The sequence below is a fragment of the Epinephelus fuscoguttatus genome, linkage group LG3 (genome assembly GCF_011397635.1).
Source record: "Epinephelus fuscoguttatus linkage group LG3, E.fuscoguttatus.final_Chr_v1".
NCBI classification, from domain to species: Eukaryota; Metazoa; Chordata; class Actinopteri; order Perciformes; family Serranidae; genus Epinephelus; species Epinephelus fuscoguttatus.
Genome location: NC_064754.1, coordinates 6067752 through 6088219, shown reverse-complemented (window position 1 = coordinate 6088219; position 20468 = coordinate 6067752). Strand labels below are relative to the sequence as shown.

At 40.8% G+C, this 20468-nt stretch overlaps 1 protein-coding gene across 1 annotated transcript in view; it reads right to left on the bottom strand.

The window, feature by feature from the left end:
- Positions 1 to 20468, bottom strand: part of cacna1ab (calcium channel, voltage-dependent, P/Q type, alpha 1A subunit, b) — a 289319-nt gene that overhangs the window by 95460 nt on the left and 173391 nt on the right. Inside the window, exons 6-19 of the mRNA XM_049571566.1 lie at positions 17103 to 17194; positions 14957 to 15109; positions 14314 to 14501; positions 11136 to 11239; positions 10901 to 11016; positions 10747 to 10791; positions 9782 to 9874; positions 9238 to 9432; positions 5092 to 5204; positions 4076 to 4188; positions 1478 to 1609; positions 1287 to 1359; positions 433 to 553; positions 55 to 122 (exon numbers count right to left, since the gene is read on the bottom strand). Of these exons, the coding sequence (XP_049427523.1) occupies positions 55 to 122; positions 433 to 553; positions 1287 to 1359; positions 1478 to 1609; positions 4076 to 4188; positions 5092 to 5204; positions 9238 to 9432; positions 9782 to 9874; positions 10747 to 10791; positions 10901 to 11016; positions 11136 to 11239; positions 14314 to 14501; positions 14957 to 15109; positions 17103 to 17194 (1606 nt within the window). The remainder of the gene's footprint in view (positions 1 to 54; positions 123 to 432; positions 554 to 1286; positions 1360 to 1477; positions 1610 to 4075; positions 4189 to 5091; positions 5205 to 9237; positions 9433 to 9781; positions 9875 to 10746; positions 10792 to 10900; positions 11017 to 11135; positions 11240 to 14313; positions 14502 to 14956; positions 15110 to 17102; positions 17195 to 20468) is intronic.

Genomic DNA, 20468 nt, shown 5'->3' with positions numbered 1-20468 from the left:
TATTAAATGTTTCCTTTTTTTCTTAAATGTATTTCTTCTGGCTTGATAATGTACCTTGGTGAGCTCCTGGGCGTTAGCCAGATTGTCGACAGCGATGGCCAAGAAGACGTTAAGCAGAGTGTCTGTGATGGCAGAAGTTAAGGAGGAACATTGATGCGGGGACAACTGGTGAGGAAGTTGACGGTTTCTCAAGAACCAAACAGAGTGGAGAGAGAAAGAGACATGTTGGGCTGCACAAAAGCTAAAGGGAAGGGAGGAAGCTGAACTGTGTTCTTAAAATTTGCGGAGCTCAAATGGACAGGGGAAAAGGAAGTCATCATCATATTCACGGTTGCAGGCTAAACTCGTCATGTATTTTCATTTGGTATATTAACATACATTTCTATATGTGCGTAATTTACACATTTGTATATATGTGCGCAGTTAGGATACAGTTGCCAAAAAGTGTGAGGACGATGAAGTAGATGGAGAACACCATCCCTTTGTCGTTCACTCCTCCTTGGGACTCAATTCCATTGTACATCACCATGTTCCAGTCTTCTCCTGTCAGGATCTACAGAGAGATGAAATTATGTAAGTGACAGAAAATAAGGAAACACACAATAAATCACCTTTATTGTCAAAATGAAAATTTGTTAAATGCATTCAATTTCTATTTTTCTAATTATCTTGATGGGAGAACCAGACAAACTAAAGGCATCATCATATTACATATTGAAAATGAAGCTGTGTTATGTGTGTTACACTGAAATAAAAATAAAGTGATGTGAGTAGAATCTGACTGAAAATAACTGATGGGATAATAAGGAGGCAAAATTTCACACTCTGATTTTAAACTGCCCTGAGCCCAAAGAAACTGACACATGAGCATCAACATGCACAAACTCAGAAACACACACAAACACAGCTGGCCTCTGAGTCACTCAGAGACAACAGAGCAACACAAGTGGCTCCTCACAAAAGCCATCTCTTTATCTGAGCAGAGAGAACACAGAAACACAGAGACTGATGGTTCATTTCTGACAAACTGCTGACAAGACAACAATGGGCATCATTAAATTTCACTCCAGAAAATGTATACGAGTGTGTGTGTAATGTTAGGAAAATACAGTACATCACTAGTGCGTAACTTTCAATCACACTGTAAAAATATACAAAACCAAAGATAATTATATTCTCTGAGACACAGTAGTAGTATCACAGGGTCAGTGCGCTCCACATCATACTTATTATTTATTACTTTAGGTACAGGACCTTAAAAGTATCTATAAGTCTGTCTTTCCTACCTGAAACACTGTCATGATCGCTGCTGCAAAAGTGTCAAAGTTAGTGGGCGGGGTCCCCTCTTCAAAGTTGAATCTGAGAGGAAGAAAAAGTGGAACACCATCACAATCATACTCGGAGAGAGAGAGAGAGACAGATACATGAAGATAAAACAGAGAAATGAGCTTGTTTTTAAGTTTGTGTTGATACTGACTGTCCTCCAAACAGCTGCATCCCCAACAAGGCAAAGACCACAATGAAGAGGAAGAGGAGGAACAGCAAACTGACGATGGACTTCATGGAGTTGAGCAAAGAAACCACCAGGTTTCGAAGAGGGGCCCAGTACCTGAGGAGGAGAAGGAGGAGGATTGATAGAGTGTTAAAGGTAAGAAAGAAAAGAGAGATGAAGAAAACACAAAATTGAGTAAAGGGAGAAAACAGGCCTTTACACATGAGGGTGTGACGAATAAATGACATTAAAATGTGAAACAATATGTATCAAAACTGTTACATACTGGCAGCGATACGCCATGTCGTGACATTAGTTTGATGTCCATCCAAACACAGCACAAATTTTAACCAAATTTTCAGAAAATCTGTGAAGTAATGGACTTTTCCATCCACTGCTGCTATGCTGACATCAACCAACTTCACTACTTCCTCCAAGCATAAAACCTTTGTACGACATTTTAAGATTTTTCCATGGGCATTTTTATGCATGAATTAAAACTGCAGGATGGAAGCAAACCTATTTTGACGTCCAAATTTTATTAAAATGATATAAGTATTATATTCTAATCCCTCTGCTAGGGTTGTCACAGCTGGGCACCTTTCCGATCTTTTCAGTATATGTCGTGGTTCTAGACAGGGATGCCCAGCATCTCCCTCCATCTTTAATTTGTCACTCGAACCATTAGCACAATATATACGGCAAAGCACATTAGTTGCCCCAATTAAAATAGGATCTACATCACATTTCATTTCTATGTACACTGACGATACACTTGTTTACCTCTCTGATTTACGACGGTCCCTTCCGAATGTACTGAAAATCATAGAACACTTTGGTACATTGTCTGGCTACAAGACCAACTACTCCAAGTCGATTTTGCTGCTGTTGAACACAGATCTGAAGAAACTGAATATCCAATCCCGCATACCAGTGGCGGGTAGGGATGTGTTCTGTAGTTAATGTATGTGTAGTGTATGTTTGCAATGTTAATGTTGAATGCAATTATTGAAATGAATGTAACTATTGAAATGTTGCAAACTGAATAAAAAAAGAAAGTTGATTGCAAAAAAAACCCAAAACCCTATTTTGATGTGCCGTCTGTTCCGCACAGTGTAATTAATTGATGCTTTTCTGCGTGGCGCAAAAGCTCAGATAAATCAAATCAAAATCAAATGAAATTTATTTAAATAGCACATTTAAAAACAACCACAGTTGAGCAAAATGCTGTACAAAATGAAAGAATGACGCACATATATGTAGGAATATAACAAGCACACAAATATAAAACAGAATAAAAGCGGTAAGAAAAAATACTAAAGTGCTAAAATATTAAAACCACTACAAACAACCAAAGGCCACCGAAAACACGTAGCCTACGTTTTAAGATTTTGCTTAATTGTATCAATAGAGGGGGAGCATTTAATTGAGAGTGGAAGGCTATTCCGAAGCTTTGGAGCAGCTACCACAAAGGCACGATCTCCTTTACCCACCAGCCTCGATGGTGGGACAGTTAAAAGACGTTGTTCGGAGGATCTGGGATCTGAGAGGTCAGGAGCTGGTATAGGGGCAATATACTGAAGTACTAGCCCATGTATGGCTTTTAAAACAAATAAAATAACCTTAAAGTCAATCCTGTATTTGAAAGGTAGCCAGTGCAGGGATGCTAGCTAGCACTGGTGTATCTTTCGACCTCTTTCTGGAAAAATAAATGGTTGCTTTTTTGCTACGTAAAATTTGTGTTCTGTGTGAAAATACTCTTGGCAAAAACAACGCTGTAAAAATATAGAAAGGTGCAAATTAAGTGTATCAAAAAATGCCTTTGGTGTGTAAAGGCCTTAATCATCAGACACTATTTTGATCGTGTTTATGAAATTTACAACATGCAAAATTGTGTTAATTTTTTAGAACAATGTCCAGTGTATTTAAATTTTCATATTTATTATTATTTCAGATACTTAAACCATTGTACAATCCATCTGTAGTACAGTAGAGTTTTGATCAGCCCCACAAACTTGAAGCCAATCCTTCCTCAAACCAACATCAGTTCATCACAGAGCAGAGCCTGGCTGCATCTGGCCTGGGCCGAGAGTCGAAGATCTAATTAAAAGACAGTAACAATAACACTCACGTATTGTCCAGCTCTAACTCTGTGGGGAACTGCCCCTTAAACTGTGCTGGCAATCACCTCAGAGATTTAGTTTAATGATTTCAAGCCCGCTGTGGGTAAAAGACTCATTTTCAAGTGAGATTCGTCCAAATGATCAGCGTCGTGACAAGCAGGGAAGCTCCACACAAACAAACAGAACAATATGCGTGAGCCAAAATCCAATTAAAACTTCTCCTGAAGTGAGCGTCAAAGAAGTGTCGAAGTGCCAAAACCCAAGAAGTGTTTAGATGTTACAAAAAAAAAAAAAAAAAATATCGAACACCAAAATCTCTTTCATGTCAACACCACAACTGCGGTTTGTCATCAGGATGCTTATTATCATCATTGTCTCGTTTGTGCATGCTGATGGACAAGCATATATTATGTAACAGTGTGTGTGTTTGAGTGAGTGACAGAGAGAAAGAGAAGCTTACTTGGTGACTTTGAAGATGCGGAGCAGTCGCAGAGCTCGTAACACACTGATCCCAAAGGATGTTCCTGGTTTGATGGTGGCCCACACCACCTCGAAGATACTGCCCACAATGACCTGCACGTGCAAGATGCAATTTTAAAAACGAACACTGATAAATTCATTTATAAACTTGTTTATTGGAAAGTCAAGAGGAGATGATTTCTTCTGCTGGTACATATGTTTAGGCTGATTATTGCCTGTCACTGTGTGTTAGAGCTGCACGACTCTGGCCAAAATGATAATCAGTTATTTTGATCAATATTAAGATCAAGATTATTCATTGTTTTTAGGAGCAAAATATTTTATTGCACTTTCACATTTAAATAAAGAGAACACCGTTTTCTTATTTTTTACAGTGGTAGCCAGACAAAGACGGAGATTCAGTGAAGTAATATTAGTGACGTCGTTTAACATTTTCTTCAGGCTTTCCACTTCTGGACTAAGGAGTGAAGGGGGCTGATTGTGGACTAATGGTGGGTGAGTCATGCAGCTAGTGGGCGGGTCACATAGCTGTTCTTGCCGCAGCCATACCTACTCCTGTTTTTTTTGTTAATATTCGGTAAATACTCATTAAAGTCAACCAAACACAAACAAATAGAAAAGCACTTTATAGCTTAGACAACTGCACAAATGCAATTAGAATCTCCAACTCCATCTGCTACCTGACTGCTGACTGCACACAGTATTGTACGCTGTCACTCTACCATGTACAGTATGCCAGCATAGAACATGAACTAAACGTGCCAATAAGCCTCTGCGACAATGACAAATTAATGTGCAGTTATTGCACATGTATTTGTGACAAGCACGGCGCTGAATCTGCTCATTGTTCATTTTGACGCAGGGCAACATGAGAAAAATCTATTTCTGAAATCTGCTGATTAAATGGAGTGTTGGATTTGTCATCAAAATCTGATCGTTATGGGCGCAATTTGTTAGTTACAGTGTGTGTGTGTGTGTGTGTGTGCGCGCACTCACCACACAGTCGAAGCAGTTGAATGAGGAGTGGAAGTAGGGCTGTATGCCCAGACCATACATCTTGATCAGCATCTCAGACATGAACAAACCGAGGAAGATAAACTCTGCATAGACTGGAGGGAGGAAGGAGAGGGAGAAGGAGAAGAGGGAGGGCAGGAACAAGGAGACAGAAGGAGAGAGTGGGTTAAACAGGGGACAGAGGAAGGTGAAAATCAAAGAGGATGAGGTCATGCAGAGATAGAGTGGGTTGAAAAAAGGCCGGAGAAAGAGGGATGTAGATGACGGAAATACCAAGAGGTGGAGAGGTAGGATAAAAAGACAGTGAGTGAGGAGAGGAGGGGAAGGAAACAAAAGAGAAGCAAGGGAAAAAGAGTGAGAGAATGAGACAGAGAGAGAGAGAGACAGAATGAGACAGAGAGAGAGAGAGACAGAATGAGACAGAATGAGACAGAGAGAGAGAGAGAGAGAGAGAGAGAGAGAGAGAGAGTTAGATGAGTGGAAGTCAATAGTGGTGCGAGCCCAGCGGTGTATGACAGTCTGGTGATGAATGGACTCCATCAGCAGCTACAGCTTCATATGCTAATGACACTGGACACCGGCCAGGGACAACTCTGTGTGTCTTTGTGTGTGTGAGAGTGAGTGTGTGAGTCTGGTCATGTCAGCAGCAGCAGCAGCTAGAACTAAAATGAAGAATGAAATAAGGTCAATGTGACATATATCATTGATCCAGGTGAGTGAGTGAAGTCTGTCTGTACTTAGTTAACAGTTATTCAAAAACGTTCAGCAATGTGCAAAGCGAACATATTGGATTTCATTTGTAGTACAATCAAAGACAGCAGGGCAAAGATATGTCTTATACTTGAATACGTCAATGTATTAACTTAAAGTAGTCATGTTTTAGGCTGCCACCAGAATGAAAGAATATCTCGCCTCATGGTTGTATGCCTCTGCAAACCACTCGAGTTTGTCTGATAGATTACATCCACGTCTGTGAAAACATGCTCCACATACATCCTCCCTAAGGCAGTGCAAAAGATCTACACAATCAGCACAATTTCAAGGTGGACACCCCAAATTGACCGAATGTCTCCCTTGACCTTTGAACTTTTGGCTATAAAGTGTCATCAATTTATCATTTTATTCTATCAGACATCTGTGTGAAAATTAGTCATAATTGGCATATAAATTCTTAAGTTATGGCCAAAAACATGATGGTGAGGTCACAGTGACCTTGACCTTTGACCTTAGACCACCAAATTCTAATCCACTCACTCTTAAGTCCAAGAGAGCATTTGTGCCAAATTTGTGGAAATTCCCTCAAGGCCTCCTTGAGATATCATTTTCACAAGAATGAGATGGAGGCAAGGTCACAGTGATCTTCAGCTTTGACCACCAAAATCTAATCAGGTCATCTTTAAGTCCAAGTGAACATTTGTGTTAAATTTGAAGCTGTTCTTGAGATATTACATTTACAAAAGGAGACAGACGAGGTCACAGTGACCTTGACTTTTGACCTCCAAATTCTATTCTGTTAATCGTTGAGTCCAAGTGGACATTTGTGTCAAATCTGAAGATATTCCCTTGAGGAGTTCCTCAGATGTCACCTTCAAAAGAATGGGACTGACTTAAAGACAACCTGAAAATATCAGTCCCCCGGCCATGGCTATCACTGGCGTGAAGGCATAAAAAGCATTTTAAGTCCAAGAGACGGTATGTGCCAACTTTGAGGAATTTCCTTCAAGGCTTTCTTGAGATATCATTTTCACAAGAATGAGATGGAGGCAAGGTCACAGTGATCTTAACCTTTAACCACCAAATCTAATGAGTTCATCACTGAGTCCAAGTGGACAATTGTGCCAAATTTTAAGATATTTCCTCACAAAGTTCTTAAGATATCACCTTCACAAGAATGGGACTGACTTAAAGACAACCTGAAAATATCATTCTTCCAGCAATGGCTAGCGCTGGCGCGGAGGCATTAAAAGCATTTTCTTTCGCCCATCAACTATAATTGTATCTGAGCAAGTATGACTAAAAAACAGAGGGAAGACTTTAAAAAAGGTGATGATGGACTAGATGCTGGTTAGCAGAGACAATGCAACATGTTTCTGCTATTTAAAGGAGTTAAAACTGTAACTGCTTTGTTTGCACGTGTGGGAGGAAATGGTCGATCTGAAGTGTAAAAAGATGATTCAGGTTGGGACGAGGTGTGTGTGGACAGCAGTGGTGACTAAACTGAAAAGTGTTCTGAGAGATAACTGTAAAATATTGTGGCTTCAGCTGTAGATCTGGCCATATTTGCCTTCAGTCCAACAAAACATTCGTGAAGTTATGCTGCATTACAGACAGCTTGGAACTCCAAAAGTCCCAGTATCCTACAAGAAAAAGTTCAATGAAACGCAACTCAAAGTCGGAGTTCATACTTAATGAAGAAGCAGTTGTCTGAGACATGCAACAATGGCTGCACACACAGAAATGCACAATGATGATATATAAAATATATGACGTATTTGGAGACTACAGTATTTTGTATTAGGACGGTGAATGGAATATTTAGATGTGTTTAGATGTGTTTAGCCTGTTTAGATGTGAAACATGCGTCATTGTGTCATGTTTACGTTCATGGGCTATGGAAGCATTTTGGCTTTTTATGGATTTGAGGGGAAAATTAACCTGGACAAGAGTCACATTGTATCCACGTTGCATCTAAAAAGTTACTACTGTTAAAATAAGTAAATTAATTTGTTTATTTTAATTATGGATCATTACAAATACGCTGGGTTTTAAAAGTAGCCATTAATCATACATGGATAAAAAAATAAATCATGTATAGAAATAATAAAAAAAAATTGATGCATCACAAAGCACCGATAATGGTTTTATAATCGTATTGTAGCACTTTGAATTGAATTGTGAGGTACCTACAGATTTCTGCCCCTACCGATTCTCTGCCGGATCTGCAAACTTTCTGTTGATGCTGTTACACGGGTTAGACCCGGCCACCAGCCTGTGATGAGGGTTTCCTCGGATCTTTATAAAGTCCTAAAAGGCTGTGAATTAACCACCCCAAAAATAAGGTCTTGATTTGTAATAAACTGTATTATTGTATAACTGTCGTATCCCCGGACGACATGAGGAATTTCAATTCGATGAAAACTGGCTATTTAACCAAGATTTTGCAGCATATCTGAAACCAGTACAAGGCCACGCATATGAGGCTGGTGTACTTTTTCAATGGGATTCAAGGCAGTGGAATCCCACATGCAGAGTGACAAACACAAAATTGCCAAGAAAACTCGCCAACAAATGCCAACTATTTCCAAGTTCTGTTCCACCCTCAACTCTGTCACGCAACAAAGTCATGTTTTGTGTTACAATTACCATTTGGGGCAAAATTTCTCCAAACCCTACAGAACTGGTCAAAGAAAGGCACTCTTGCGCTTCAGCCAAAAACACTGGATCGGTGCTCACAGCAGTTTGTTTGCATCTTATTAAAAGCTCTGCAATTTTATCGAGTGCTCCAGCCTCCTTTCATTTGGGTTCAGTCATTTTTTGAAGTGGCCCACTTGATTTAGTGTCTCCTACAGAACTGGTGTTGGTTCATGTTTTTTTTCTTCTCTTTTGGTTATTTTAAAATTGGCCTTAAATTTAATTCTGAGGGGCATTAAAAGGTCTTAACAGTCTTATATCTAACTTTCCTTAAGCTGCTGGAACCTTTGTGAGTGACTGACAGGAGGCAGCCAGCGTTATGGCACATTACCACCACCTAGACTGAGGTTGCCGACCTGCTACAAAAATTTTAAGTAAATCCATTCACAGAAAAAATGAAACCCTGTGAAAACATAATGTAGTGTAGACCCATGTGGCTCAATTTAACCCTTGTCTGTTCCCAAATTGTTGCAGTCTCAAGGGTTATACTTGTTGGGTTAGCAACTTCTTGGGTGCCAGGAACTACAACCCAGGAACTAAAACTGGAGCCAAGTTCCTGGGTTGTAAAGAGCATAAAGTCCCGGAGGTTTTCAGAGGACTCCTGGAAGAGTTTCTGTAGTTGATGGTACCATGTAGTCTGCAGGAAACTTTGTTCGAATACTGTACAGCATGTGTAGCTCTGTGCATATTGAGTGTTTCATGTGTGGATATACTCACAGAGGAAGTCAGAGAGCAGCTCAGGCTGGTTGTAATGCACCACAGCCACACACATGGTGTTGAGGCCCACCAGGCAGAGCACAGTCCAATAAAAAGCCTGCGTCTTCACTATCTTGCGGATGAAGAATCGCATTCGCCGCTCCTTCTTACTGTAATTGCCATCCTTACCGCTCTTTATACTGGAGCGGGCAAAACCTGGGGGGACGGAGAGAGACATGACAGACTACAGTTGAGTTTAACTGATTTTATTTCTTTTTTTGGACCCACCCACTTTGGGGGATATAAGGCTCATCATTAACATAAGATTATATAAGGCTTATTAGGCTTTTTTGCCCATACTCTTTTACTACTTTCGCGCAGCAGATGTCGTCACATATAACAAACCAAAGCGCTGCAGTTTGCCTGCAAAAGAACAGGAATTTCTCACTGGAGCACCTAACAGTCCAGAGCTGAAATTACTGAAGTGAGTTTGCTTTAAAGAAAATTTTATCTTCACATGTCTCCATCCTCTGCATACACCTATCCATCCCTCTGTTTTTCTTACCTACTGCATCCCCCATGTTGTCCTCCCCTTCCTCAGGGTTCAGCAGCTCTGTCTTGTTATTTTTGGTTTTGATGGTTGGCCTCCGCCTCGAACCTGGCAAGGGGAAAAAAAAGGATTGTGTCTTCATCTGTATGTCTAAATGTCTTTGGAATTTTATCATCTTACCCCTCCCGCAGTCTGTCACTTGCAGGTGCACTGTGTTAAACCCCACATTTACACATTTAACTGAGTAATTCCGTGTTTTCAGATTTACAGTCATATATCGTCCAATCAAGTCTTTTTCTTCAGCTAACAGGGATATTTTGCCGATATTCAACTGGCTTTGTGTCATAATAATGTGGGTCGTATGTGTAAATGAACTGTGATGAGCGTCCCTCGATCTTACCAGACCAAACTCAGATCAGACTGCAAAACTAGGCAGTGTTGATCGAGTATGAACCAATATTTTGTGACTGTATTGCCTATTTCCCACTTAAAATGTAATCAGAAACATATTTTGGTGCACTGTTTTCCTGTAATTCGAGAATTTGTGAATAAGAAGCTGACTGAAAATACTCAAACTGTAAAACCAAACAGTGTTTATTGGTCCATTGCGGCTCAGCGCATTCTGGTAGATGAAGGTTTTCTACCTCTTGAACAAAAGCAAATGCCTTAGCCCTTTTCCTCTGATTCCTCTGGTTATATGGCACCAATTTAAAAAGTATTTGTGTCTTTCTCTTGTATAGACTTTTCATGAAAAGACCATCTTTCCTGGAGTAACATAGTTCTTTCAACATGGTTTGGTATTCTACAGCATCTGGTATCCTTATTTATCCTCTGGGAACAAAAGTCACTTTGTAGCTCTGTCTTCATACTCTATTACTGCCTCTCCTACTGACAATAGCCCGATGCTTTGTCTCAGTCACACTTACAGTATACAGAACACACATGCACAAAATTAAAGAAGAGAGGAAAAGGTTAGTTACCATCAAAGTTCCCTGTGCCGTCCTCCTCAGCCAAAATCACCTCCTCTGTACAAGAAAATAAGAAAGTAAGATTTCGGTTGGTTTACCCACATACAGTATGTCTGTAGATGGAAACGAGCAGTGTGTTTCAGTGTGTTTATCGGTGTGCACTGACCTGCTTTGCAGATCCACTCCAGGTATCCGTTGAGCTCTCTCTCAATCTGCTGCTGTCGCCTTAGCTTGAGGAACTCGCTCCTGTTCTCCACTCGCTCTCTCTCTTTGGCAAATTCACTGAGAGCACATTTGTCATTTTGCTTTATTTTATTGTGCTTACTTCAATAATAAACAAATCTGAATTTAAAGTATACAAAGCATTTAGAAGTATACAGTATTATATTTAAAACACGTACCCTGAGAGTACACCCAGCACCAGGTTGAGCATGAAGAAGGAGCCAATGATGATGAGGGGGATGTAGTACATCCAGTTCCAGGCACTGCCCTCCACATCATTACTCTGCAGGAGAAAAAACAGAGACACAGACAGATGTGTTATTACTGGTCATCTGATATACAAAATGTTCTCTTACTCTCTTACTGTTTAAGACTAATGATGACCTGAAAGGTAAAAAAACGGAAAAAAAAACACTTTTAATGCACTTCTTTTCTTCTTTTGCACAGACTCTGGAACCACCTGATTCTCACCTGCTAACCGTATCACCGCCCAGAAGGAAGCGTGCATCTACTGCTAGCTCACTTAGCACCAATGAGCTTGCTAACGTTACAGTTCAGCTGAGGAGGATGCCATTAATGTTTCAATCTCTTGCTGTCACAACCACGAGCCACTCCATGAGTAGATGCACGTTTCCTTCTGTTCGGTGATTTGGTTTGTGGGGTTAGTTTGGTAGAAAGAAAATAGTTCCTACATGAAACTGCTCACAACAAGGTATGTGGATTATCTTGAGTAATCAGGTCATCATTTCTGGAAAGAGTTTTTCAAATGTATTTTTTGGCGCGTTGAGCACCACAAGCTGAGTGCCATTTAGTTCCATTATATTCAAGAGAAGGCAGACATCTCTATGGCCGGTATCTCCAACACTCTGCCACTCACACCAAATCAGTATAGATTGATAAATAGCCCTATACGTAAGAGGAAAAATGTGTATTTTTGATTTTGGGGTGCTGTCCCTTTAATCAAACAGGTTAATATCAGTACAGCTAACTGACTGAAGGTGCAGCAATGGACTGATAGATGTTGGACTTTTTCTGGACTGCATAAGAGCCAAGGAGAGCTCAAGTATGTAAACTACGCTGGCTCAGAGACACGACTATAACTACTACGTGCAGAAACGACAACATAGAGACACGCGCCATGCGCCGTGTTACGTTACAGCATCTCCTGCTTTCAAAAACACTGATTGCACTGAGGTGTCTGGTGAGCACATCAGCAGCGACACAATTGACTGACACTGTGTCACTTACTTTTTTTCACTACACAAACACAGCTGACAATCAGTGGAATCAGGTTACTGGAGAATATTGTGTTTCTGTTACCCGTGTAATGCCTTTATGGGACTATCAGCTGATTATTATCTGCTGCTGAAGTGCTGTGTGCATGTGTTAGGTTTTTTACTGCATGGTACAGTGCGAGCAGCCTGTTCTCTATTAAACTTTCATTGGTTTCCTCCTGACTGCCTCTGTGAGTGTGGAAGTCAGCCTCCATCCATCAGAAAAGATGTTAAATATAGAGCGAGACGGACCAGAATAGAGAGTGGAAGAGAAGGAGGCGGAGAGGGAGGGAGAGCGACTCCGAAGGCAGGAAAAGGACAGATGAGAAGACGGATAAAGGAAGCCAAACAGAGAATGATAAAGAGAGAGGGGAATGGAAAATGGCTTTTGGACAAATAAATGGTGTTTTGAATCAAATCTCAAACTACTTTATGCCTCATTTAGCTAAATGAAATTCAAGCCAATCACCAGCCCCCACACCCACCCTCCCCCGCGAGTCCTTCAGTGTGCTAAAAAACATACAGTACAAACCTAAGAGACTTCACAGTGAACAAAAAGAACATTGCAACTGTGAGAGGAGCGACAAGATTTGTGGTTGATGATGAGAGATTCTCTGTTGGCATGGATAGTGTAGCTAGCAACCAGTATCTGCAATAGGTTTGGCTTTTTGTAGATAAAATATTATTTACAACACTGCGTTCAGACCAACAATAAAACTGCATCAAAAACAGCCTTCTCATATGTTTCAGTGAGGCCACTGCGTTGGCACACTGGGGTCCCGATGCAAAGGGCCGAAAGCAGCCCTATTCAGGGATACTTAACTTGCTTTGCTAGGGGACCACTTTGCAAAATGACAGGAGGCCAGGGGCCAGACACAGCAGCCCTGCACAGGTCAGGTATGTGCAAAGGCGTTTCCAAGAACTGAGGACATTTGGGACATAGACCGGACCTCTGTCGGGGGGTCTGGGGGTTCCTCTCCTGACACTTTTTTTGATAAACAAGCTCTTTTTTTGATGGTTTTTACACACTCTGGTATTGTATTTATAATAAAAGCACACACACACAAAAAATCCCAGTGTGAATCAATTTATTTTATTTTAAGCATCCTATCGGGGGCCAAGCTTGGCCTGCGGGCCATAAGTTCAGCATCACTAGACAGGTGCCTCCTTCTACAACGCCTGTCTGTTCTTGATTTAAGAGCACAGTCTCACTCCAAAGTTGTCAAAATCCGGCACTTGGGCAGAGACTTGCGGCGTCAGAAACCAATGAAAAAAGGCGTCCTTTAATGTCGGCATGATACGTGGCCAGTTGCTGTGATAGGTTGGTGGATCTGACTCGTAGGCTGTGGTGACGGCTCGCAGACAGCCTGTCACTCAAAGCGGCCACACCTTTAATAATGCATAACTTTAAGCCTGTATAAAACTGAAATGGGTGAGCTATACAAAAATCCACCCTGCATACAGTTGTCACGAAGGGGGAAATTAGCTATAGACACCAAAACTGATTTTTGTACCAGGCTGTAAATATCCTATCCTATCCTATTCTTTAGATAGAAAGCAAGTCCAGTTGCCTACGATATAGCACTTAAGGTTACCATGACCTGGATGATTGAAAATCTTCACCAACAGGCTGTCAACACATTTATTTCTGCTGTAAAGTTGGACATTTTAGCATGGAGGACAATGGGGACTGACTTGCTTTTGGAGCCAGCCTCAAGTGGCCTCTCAAGGAACTTGGCACTTCAATATTGGCTTCATTTTTCAGCTTTGGAGGTCGCTGCTTGATCAAAATCAACCGAGAAATTACAAATTAAGTTGTAATTGGTTGTGATTCAGGTTTTTTTTTTCCATGATGATATATCGGTCAAATCAATTCTATAAACAGCACAAATAAAATGTAAAGGGTAAAGATTTCTGATGGAAGCTTTAGCCAGCTTGCTGCTTTCTAATGCGAACACGTGACTTTATTGTTTATGTCAATAACAGGGCATTGTGGGTGGGGTTGAGACCTTTGGATGTTGTGCTGCGTACGTGTTATTAAAAGTTAAAAGCAAAGTTCGGCTCACTGGACAGGCTGACTTACGAAGTAGAGCATTTCTGTCCATCCCTCCATGGTGATGCACTGGAAGACGGTGAGCACAGCAAACAGGATGTTGTCGAACTGGGTGATGCCGTAGTTGGGTCCAATCCAGCTACCTTCGCACACTGTGCCATTAGGACACCTCCGGGCCGACGGTGATGTGCCACATGGGTTATCGTCCACTTGCTCTCCTGGTCAAAGAGAGAAAGACAAATATTAAGTAACAGGAAACACAATTGTTTGTTACCAACAAAGAGGTTGGTGGTGTAGATAAACTGACCCACCTTTCTCACAGCAGACAGTTTGACTTACATACAGTAGGAAAGGCAAAGGTGTTACAGATAACATTAATGATGGCTCTGTTGGTAGGTTCCACGTGAACTGGGATTTCAAATTTCGAATTTCAAATGGAGTGCCCCTTGAACCTCACCAACCCTGATCTCAAACTTCAAAGCCTCTTTCACATGTGCACTGCAAACCAAAAATGATCTAGACATTACCTGGTGAAGCTGTATGTGAGAACGCAAATGTACAAATCAGTTGATTCGAACATTTAACAGTCTCAACTTAATGATTTTTACAAACATGTCTGACTTGCTTTACTACCGTGTGGCTGATGGCAACAATAGTACTCTTTTTTACTTACGTGTGACTTTGTCGTAGCAGGTAGTGTGGAACTTTCCCATGTAGAACTCCAGGCCGATGATGGCGAACATGAGGATGGCCACGAACAACAGCAGGCCAATCTGCAGCAGGGGGATCATAGCCTTCATAATGGACTTGAGCACCACCTGCAGGCCTGGAGGACACAATCAGAGAGGGAGCTTGTAGTATAATCAATCGACAAAGCACACTTACATAGAAAAAAGACATAGCCTGTTAAGCTGGAATGTTATTGTGAAATGATTTGAGGTCATTAATTTCAGGCCACTGCATTCAAATTGTTGAAGCATTCAAAGAAACTGTAGTTTTTTACTGACTGTTTTTTTTTTTTTTTTTTTTTTACAAAGGCATACATTTTTAGGGTTTGGTCACACATGAGTGAATGCAGGTCAGTGACTGCTTCCTGTTTCCTGACTGTCAGCAAGAAAGCATGTCTCACAGTATGTTGGGCAGTTTGTATTTTTCATGGCCAGTATTATACAGTATCAGCTGGTTAGACACGGCAACAATCAATGTTGGCAGCTGCGACTTTGCCAAAGTTCAACAAAGTTGAACTCCAGAGGAAGCCAAAATGCAACTTTGCTTTCCCAGTGGAAGTGAAGAGGAGGCGAATACTTGCCACTGTTAATTTCACTAATGTGTGACTGTACCCTTACAGTGCAGCCCCACTATATGTGACCAATGCACATAAACTTGCGTCTGCCCCGCCTCGCCAGTTGCCTGTGGATGCTGCTGGATTGGCTGTTTTGATATGAGCATGGTTGTCACACCATCTCGTCGCACCACCATTTTGGTCCACATCAAAGGTATCCTAGCATGCTTTGTGCAGTGAATCCATCACCACTAATGCAAAATTAATGGAAACGAATTTCTGGTCGCAAATAATGGGGCCGCATTGTCAATATTTGCTGCTGTCATTCTGGTTTTAGTAACTTGTGATGGTTTGTCAAATTTGCACTGTTTTAGGTCAAACATATGATGATATGATAATCATCCATCCATCCATCCATCCATCCATCCATTTTCATCCGCTTTTCCGGGGCCGGGTCGTGGGGCAGCAGGCCAAGCAAAGCAACCCAAACATCCCTCTCCCAGAAACACTTTCTAGGGCTGACCCAAAAAATTCGAAGCTTCGAAGCTTCGTTCAATGGCACGGGATTCGATTGTGAAAAAAAAAAATCGAAGCTTCGGCTCTTTTTTTTTTTTTGTTTTTTTTTTGGGGAAGGCCTTAAACACAACACTAACCCCCACCTGTCTGATACTGACAATGACCGCACTCAGAGCTGGCAGACATCCAAGAGGTCATCAGATGTGTTACGCCTATAAGAGTTCATGTTCCAGGTCCACTTTGTGTTTTTAATTGATTGATTGTTTTGGTTGATTGACAAATAAGGGCCGGCCCCATTAGGCCGTGTAAAGGAGTCATCCGGCCTGATTTTTGCATGAATTGCCTTAAAATGTTTCACACTAAATCAGAGAACGGGGATATTATTACTACTGGTTATTTGAAATGGATAAAGGTATTTTTTATTGGTGAGTTAAGGGAGAATAGCCTATGTATCATGTAATTAAAAAAGAAAAAATCTCCGACAAGGAAATAGAAAGCCTGACACACAATGGAGACCTGCTATTATCCTGCTTGAACACAGACAACTAAATTCTTTCAACAATGTGACTCAAATGATAAATAAAATAATAAAGATAAAGATAAATAAAAATAATGATAAAATAGATTTTATTGATGTAAAATATGCATTTTCCAGTTCCACCGGTCCGCTCTGAGTCTGGTGTCAGAGACACTTCTGATGCTCTGAGTTGCGCATCTGTTTGATTGTGCTGCAGTGTGCGCCGAGGGTTTTAATTTAGTGTTCAATCAAAAGTTAAACACTACTTACCACCGACCATTAGTGTTTTTTCGTTTGTGAATATTTTTATCTTTATTCTAGTGTTCGCCATAAATTTTTTTTAACTCAACTGACCCCTTTCGGCACGAAGGAGCAGCGGCTCTAGTCCGAGCTCTCTCAGCATGTCCGAGGAGATCGGACATATGACAACCATGACAATGTAAAAAGCAAAAGGAGGCAAACAAAACAGCTTGTACACAAAGGAACACATAGCACAGCACTTACTGGGAATCCCAGACACCAGTTTCAGTGGTCGCAGCACTCTGACCGCTCGTAGTGTCCTCAGGTCAAACTGAGACCCCACTGACGACAAAATACTGCAGAGACACAGCAAGAGGGAGGGAGAGAAAAAGCAGGAAACAACATTTGTTCAACAGGTGATGTCTTTCAAATCATTCATTTTTTATAAACATGTCTCATCGCACTCTGTATCATTCGAATTATAGTCTCATTTTATTGTCGAGGACTGTACATGGGAGAAAAAGAAAAAGAAAACAAATAAAAACATTATCCACTGAGAACGGACAGAGCCCGAAAGGTCGCGCCATCTGTCAAATTTTCCAACTTTCTACAGTTCCACGGCAACTGAGGGAATTCAATCTGCTGATAATGACAATTATTATGAGTATGTGATGCAGTCAAAAGTTCCAGAATCAGTAAGAGTGGAGATGGCTTGCCAAATTCCCGAATCTTGTCGAAAAAACTATCTTAAATTTGTGTTATAACTGAAAAAAGAAACATGATTCTGCAGCTCCATGGACATACACTATGTGGTCCCATCATGGCACATGAAAGCCACAAATTATAGGTTTCCACCAAATTTAAAATCCAACTTAAATGTGTCGCATGAAACTTGCGAGATGAAATTGACAGTTACAACAGAAATGAGTCAGTGATTGAATCAGTGACTCAGTAACAGTATGATGGCTTTTGCTACTATACCGCCTCATTCCCCGTCTTTGTCATGACTTGGCTTCAGAGACACGCCTCCTGTTCTGATGGAACTGTATGTGTCTATCGTGTGTGTGCGTGTGTGCGTGTGTTAAGCCATGGTGTAAAGTCAGCCAGAGACAGGTTGGAAAATTCCATGCTCTGTCTCGTACGGGGGCGGAAGGCAGGGTCTGTCCAACACGAGGGGAGGGGGGAGTGTGGGGGCGTAGAGAAGGGATGCTCTGAGGAGGAGGAGGAGGAGAGAGAGAAACGAAGAGGAGGAGCACAATACATCAGCAGACTTTGGCCTTAAGTCAGACATCATTAGAAGACAAAACAGTCACTGATAATAAAAAAGACAGTATGTTCTGTAAAACAAATTGTTGCTTCTTTCCATTAAGCTGCATTTCAGTTCAGTATGTTGGCATCTCTTTGAAATTTAATACCAAGTAGTTTTCTGGAGGCGACATTAGCTTACTGCCGACAGCTTATTTGTCTTGCCTAATCAGGGGCCAGCTGCACAAGATTTTACTTAAAGTCCACAATGAGGCTTTCTTAAATTAAAATCAGTTGCACAAAACACGTCTTCTCCTTTGGGCTTCCTAAAAATGTTCACTTACTGTAGGTATTTAAGGGTTTCTCCTTATCTTGGTTTTATACTTCCTTTAAAGTTAGTCAAACCATAGCACAAAAGGTATCACAAGCTTAAGCGCAAGCAAACAAGTGGTTGTCATGGAAACATGTCATGCAGTAAATGCCTCGACATTTTAAGTAAGTCCCTTAGTTTACAAAAAATTAAGTCTTAATTGTCATTCTTAAGGAGAAAACGTAAGGTGTTTTGTGCAACTGGCTCCAGATACTCATCTATATAAGATATCTGCACATGTATGCAGAACCTGTAGACAACAGGACAAGATTTTGGTATCAGAAGCATTCTGGTTTCTGTTTGTAGCACGAGTAGTGTTGACCTGTCACGTTTACACAACAGTCTGTGTGGAGAGGTGGAATGCAAAGGCCGAATTGCAATCTCGGAACTGGAAACATGTCAAACATTTAACAAAAGTTTAGAAATAATGTATTGATCAAAATGTGAAAATACATGATCAGACTGTTATACTTACGTAGAAGAACAGGGTACAGGAAGTTAAAGTGTGTCAGATGTCTTTTGTATGATGTTTTTTTTTGTGTGTTGAATTTTGTCTTTGTTGCTACTTTGCCTTGTTTGCCTGTTTTAGTTTGTGTTGTTGAGCTGTAGCTTCAGCCTACACTTTTTTGGACCGCAGACGTGCCTAAGTCACGTTGAAATACTTTATTGGAATGTTCTGCACTGAGCTATGTAAGTATCCGCCATTTTCTGTGAGAGGCTGTGACTTTAATCACGAAAATGTCACATGTCTCATGCCCCGTATGTCGTAGAGACATGAAACTTTGCACAGAGATGCCTCTCCTTATGAGGAACAAATTTGCCTCAAGAACCCATAACTTCCGCTTATATAGATTTTACACCATTTTGAATTTTTTGAAAAACACTTCAAATGGATCTCTTCCTAGGAAGTTTGAGCGATCTGCATGAAACTGGGTGAACATAATCTAGGGACCAATATCTAAAGTTCCCTCTTGGCAAAAGTTGGAAAACTTACTAAAACTGAGCTTCTATAAGGCAATGAATATTGCGGAGGGCGTGGCTCTTCACATAAAGGTGTATAACATCTCAAGGGTTTCACCCATCACCACGCAACTTTGTAGGCATATGACCACACATAATCTGAGGGGACCCCTCCATTATTGACCCCATCAAACAAAATGGGGGCGCTAGAGAGCTCATTTCTTATCTAGGTCTAACCGCCAAATGGATTTTTACTAAACTTGGTAGATATGTAGAACAGGACGCCTCAAGGTGACTGGAGAAATTTAACTCTAATTGGCAACTGGGTGGCGCTATAACAACAGAAAAATGCTTCAAAATGGCTAAAATGCGACCGATCGCTGTGGCTCCCCCTGTGGACCAATGTTGTTGTCGTTTTTCTAATTTTGGGTATGACTAAGTCATTGTATGGTATGCTGTAGTCAATGGGTATGGACTAGTTTACATTAATTTGTAGATTAATACATGATGTTCTTATTTCTATTTGCAGACCAAAATAAATTCTAATTCTTATTCTAGCTTCATTTATGGTTGCAGCGGTACACCATGAAACCGTATACCGTGATATGAAAACTTACAGTATCTACGATAAAAGATGTGACAGGATGGAGAATCTCACACCCACACATCTCCTTTCCACCTTTCCACCAAAAAACCTTCTGTTTTCATTTTTAAGGGTCACTGTTTAATGTAAATTATAATATTTTGTAATACCAAAAACTATGAAACCGTGATATTTTCAGATACAATTATCACTGTGTAAATCTCACCTAGCTTCATATTATCTTCTTTTCAAATCTATTTGAGTTGAAATGCAGATGTCTGTTTAAAGAGGTTACAAGAAATGACTTGTACACAGAAAGGAAAGGCTGAGCTTGGATATCCGCTGGCTGCACCGGATCTGCTGAAAATTGTCTGCTGCCACCAGAGGCTTAGAGTCGTCAGACAGATTGCAGATGGGTTCTGAGACTGATCAGACACCAAAGTGATTTTGATTGGTCATTTCCTGTGCTAAG